Here is a 2,500-nt window from a genome sequence, read left to right on the forward strand (position 1 = left end):
AGGACTTCACATTCTTGTAACCGTTATACCCCCTGAAGACGATTCCTGGACGGGAATCGAAAAGTCGGGCAAATAAACCCTTCAATTGAATCTGGTGTTTACAGTTTTCCAATATGGATCCCAGATTCCAAATCTTCTCTTATATATATATATATATAATGTAGAAACCACTGTTGGAGTAGAAAAGACTGGAATTGGGGAATCTATATATTTCGATTGCAAACTGCAATCCTCTTCAGTAGATACAATTAAGAGAGAGCGTGCTGCTTAAGTAGCACCCTTAACAAAAGAAAGGGGAACATGGGAAGATGTCTCTACCCTCGGCTCAATCCGTATGTGAGGTCAGGAGACAAATGAGCTTTCAATAGGTTGATGATGAAGAGTCCGGACATTATATCCGGGGACCATTGCCCCTTTGAAATATTCATGTTGGGCTGATATTCAATGATAGTAGACTCTACCATTTTTCTCCTGAACTCACATCTTATTTATAAATCCAGATGTGAGTTCAGGAGAAAAATGGTAGAGTCTACTATCATTGAATATCAGCCCAACATGAATATTTCAAAGGGGCAATGGTCCCCGGATATAATGTCCGGACTCTTCATCACCAACCTATTGAAAGCTCATTTGCCTCCTGACCTCACATACGGAGTGAGCCGAGGGTAGAGACATCTTCCCATGTTCCCCTTTCTTTTGTTAAGGGTGCTACTTAGGCAGCACGCTCTCTCTTAATTGTATCTACTGAAGAGGATTGCAGTTTGCAATCGAAATATATAGATTCCCCGTTTCCAGTCTTTTCTACTCCAACAGTGGTTTCTACGTTATTGACAAATGTGTGATTACATTTTTCACCTGTAATATATATATATATATATATATATATATATATATATATATATATATATATATATATATATATATATATATATATATATATATATATACACATACACACATGGATATAAGTGACCCAAAAAGCGACTCAAATATCACACCAAGGACATCCTAAAAAATTAACATCAATCTATCAGTCCTCGAGTGGGAAGTCTCTAACAGAGCACACTGGAGATCTACTGTACAAAGTGGGATAAATGAAAAAAAAAAAAATTATAGCGGCTTCTTTCCACATAACCAGAAAGGCTCAAACTTGGCTGGAAGCAAATGAGATCCAAAACCATCATGGCTAAAGCATTCACCCGATATGAATCCAATTGAGTGCCTAACACCGTTTTAATTTGTTCCAAACTGATTTTTTTTTTCACAGAATTTGGCACCTGGGTGTCAAAATTTCACTCCCTTAACGAAGACAGCTTTTATATCATCGACAAGGTGAGAGTAGCATGGCAGTTGGCGAAAAAGGTCTTTTCATCCTTCACGTCCTCCTCCAGGATTCTCATCAAGGCACAGACAAGGTTCAGGTAAGGAATCAAAGAGAAAAAAAAAAAAAAAAAAAAAAAAACAAATATATATAAAAATATATATATATATATATATATATATATATATTCATACGTTGGGTGTATGAAAGCATTACCGCATGGAGGCTGAATTTTTTTGCCTTTTTACCAAAAGGGCCAACTTTGAGTCATATCTAATAATTGCGGTTCTGCTGTTTTCAATATATTTTTATCTAACCTTTTTGACACGGGTATCAAACGAGGATTTAAAAAAAACCCTCGGTACGAAAAGGTTTAATTAGCTCAATGGTGATCTCAGTGTTCCTATCCAAGAGATCTGAAACTCGGACCGAAGACCAGGCACGGGACCCCGGGGTCGCACCATTCCTGACGGAGAAGTGGAAAGATGAACACTTTCGGTCATGTTAACGCTTTTACTGAAGAGTGACCTTTTTTTTTTTTGTCTTTTTATATAATAGAGGCGCCAACTGCATTTATACTAAAAAATATTTCAACCCTGGGCCCTTTGCACCGTCGAGTCGTGTGTGTGTGTGTGTGTGTGTGTGTGTGTGTGTGTGTGTGTGTGTGTGTGTGTGTGTGTGTGTGTCTGCGTGTGTGACTCACCATGGTCTTGGATTGCGTGTTGGACTCGTGATCGACAGCTGTTTCCCTCCAGGAAGAAAGCTCAGAGCTCATATATGACCGATCTATGGGTAATGCTGTGACCTTACACGCACACACACACACACACACAACTTCCCATCCACGAGAGTTGGAGTAACGACTCGCAGAGCAGCGATACTAAAAAAAATTCAGCCCTGGGCGGGATTTGAACCCGGACCTCCGTAGTAGCACCCGGGAAATCTACCAACTGCGCCATGGAGTCGAGTTCATGTGATGGACTCGTGATTGACAGATATTACCATTCCACATTAGAGTTAGAGCTCGTGTGTGTGTATATATATATGTATATATATATATATATATATATATTGGTGTAGCCAGGTAGTATATTTTCTTGTAAACATACGAGGTTGAAGGCTAAAGAGGATTCACTGTTGATTATTTTATTGCGTGTAGCTTCGATACAATGCACAATC

The 2,500-nt window shown here is 38.9% G+C and overlaps 1 protein-coding gene across 1 annotated transcript in view; it reads left to right on the forward strand.

Moving 5' to 3' along the window:
- LOC143033004 (uncharacterized) overlaps nt 1-2,500 on the forward strand; it is a 19,845-nt gene that overhangs the window by 13,661 nt on the left and 3,684 nt on the right. The window contains exon 3 of the mRNA XM_076198201.1: nt 1,268-1,421. Within this exon, the coding sequence (XP_076054316.1) occupies nt 1,268-1,421 (154 nt within the window). The remainder of the gene's footprint in view (nt 1-1,267; nt 1,422-2,500) is intronic.

This window comes from Oratosquilla oratoria, chromosome 15, assembly GCF_046742065.1.
Source record: "Oratosquilla oratoria isolate Oo_2021 chromosome 15, ASM4674206v1, whole genome shotgun sequence".
NCBI classification, from domain to species: Eukaryota; Metazoa; Arthropoda; class Malacostraca; order Stomatopoda; family Squillidae; genus Oratosquilla; species Oratosquilla oratoria.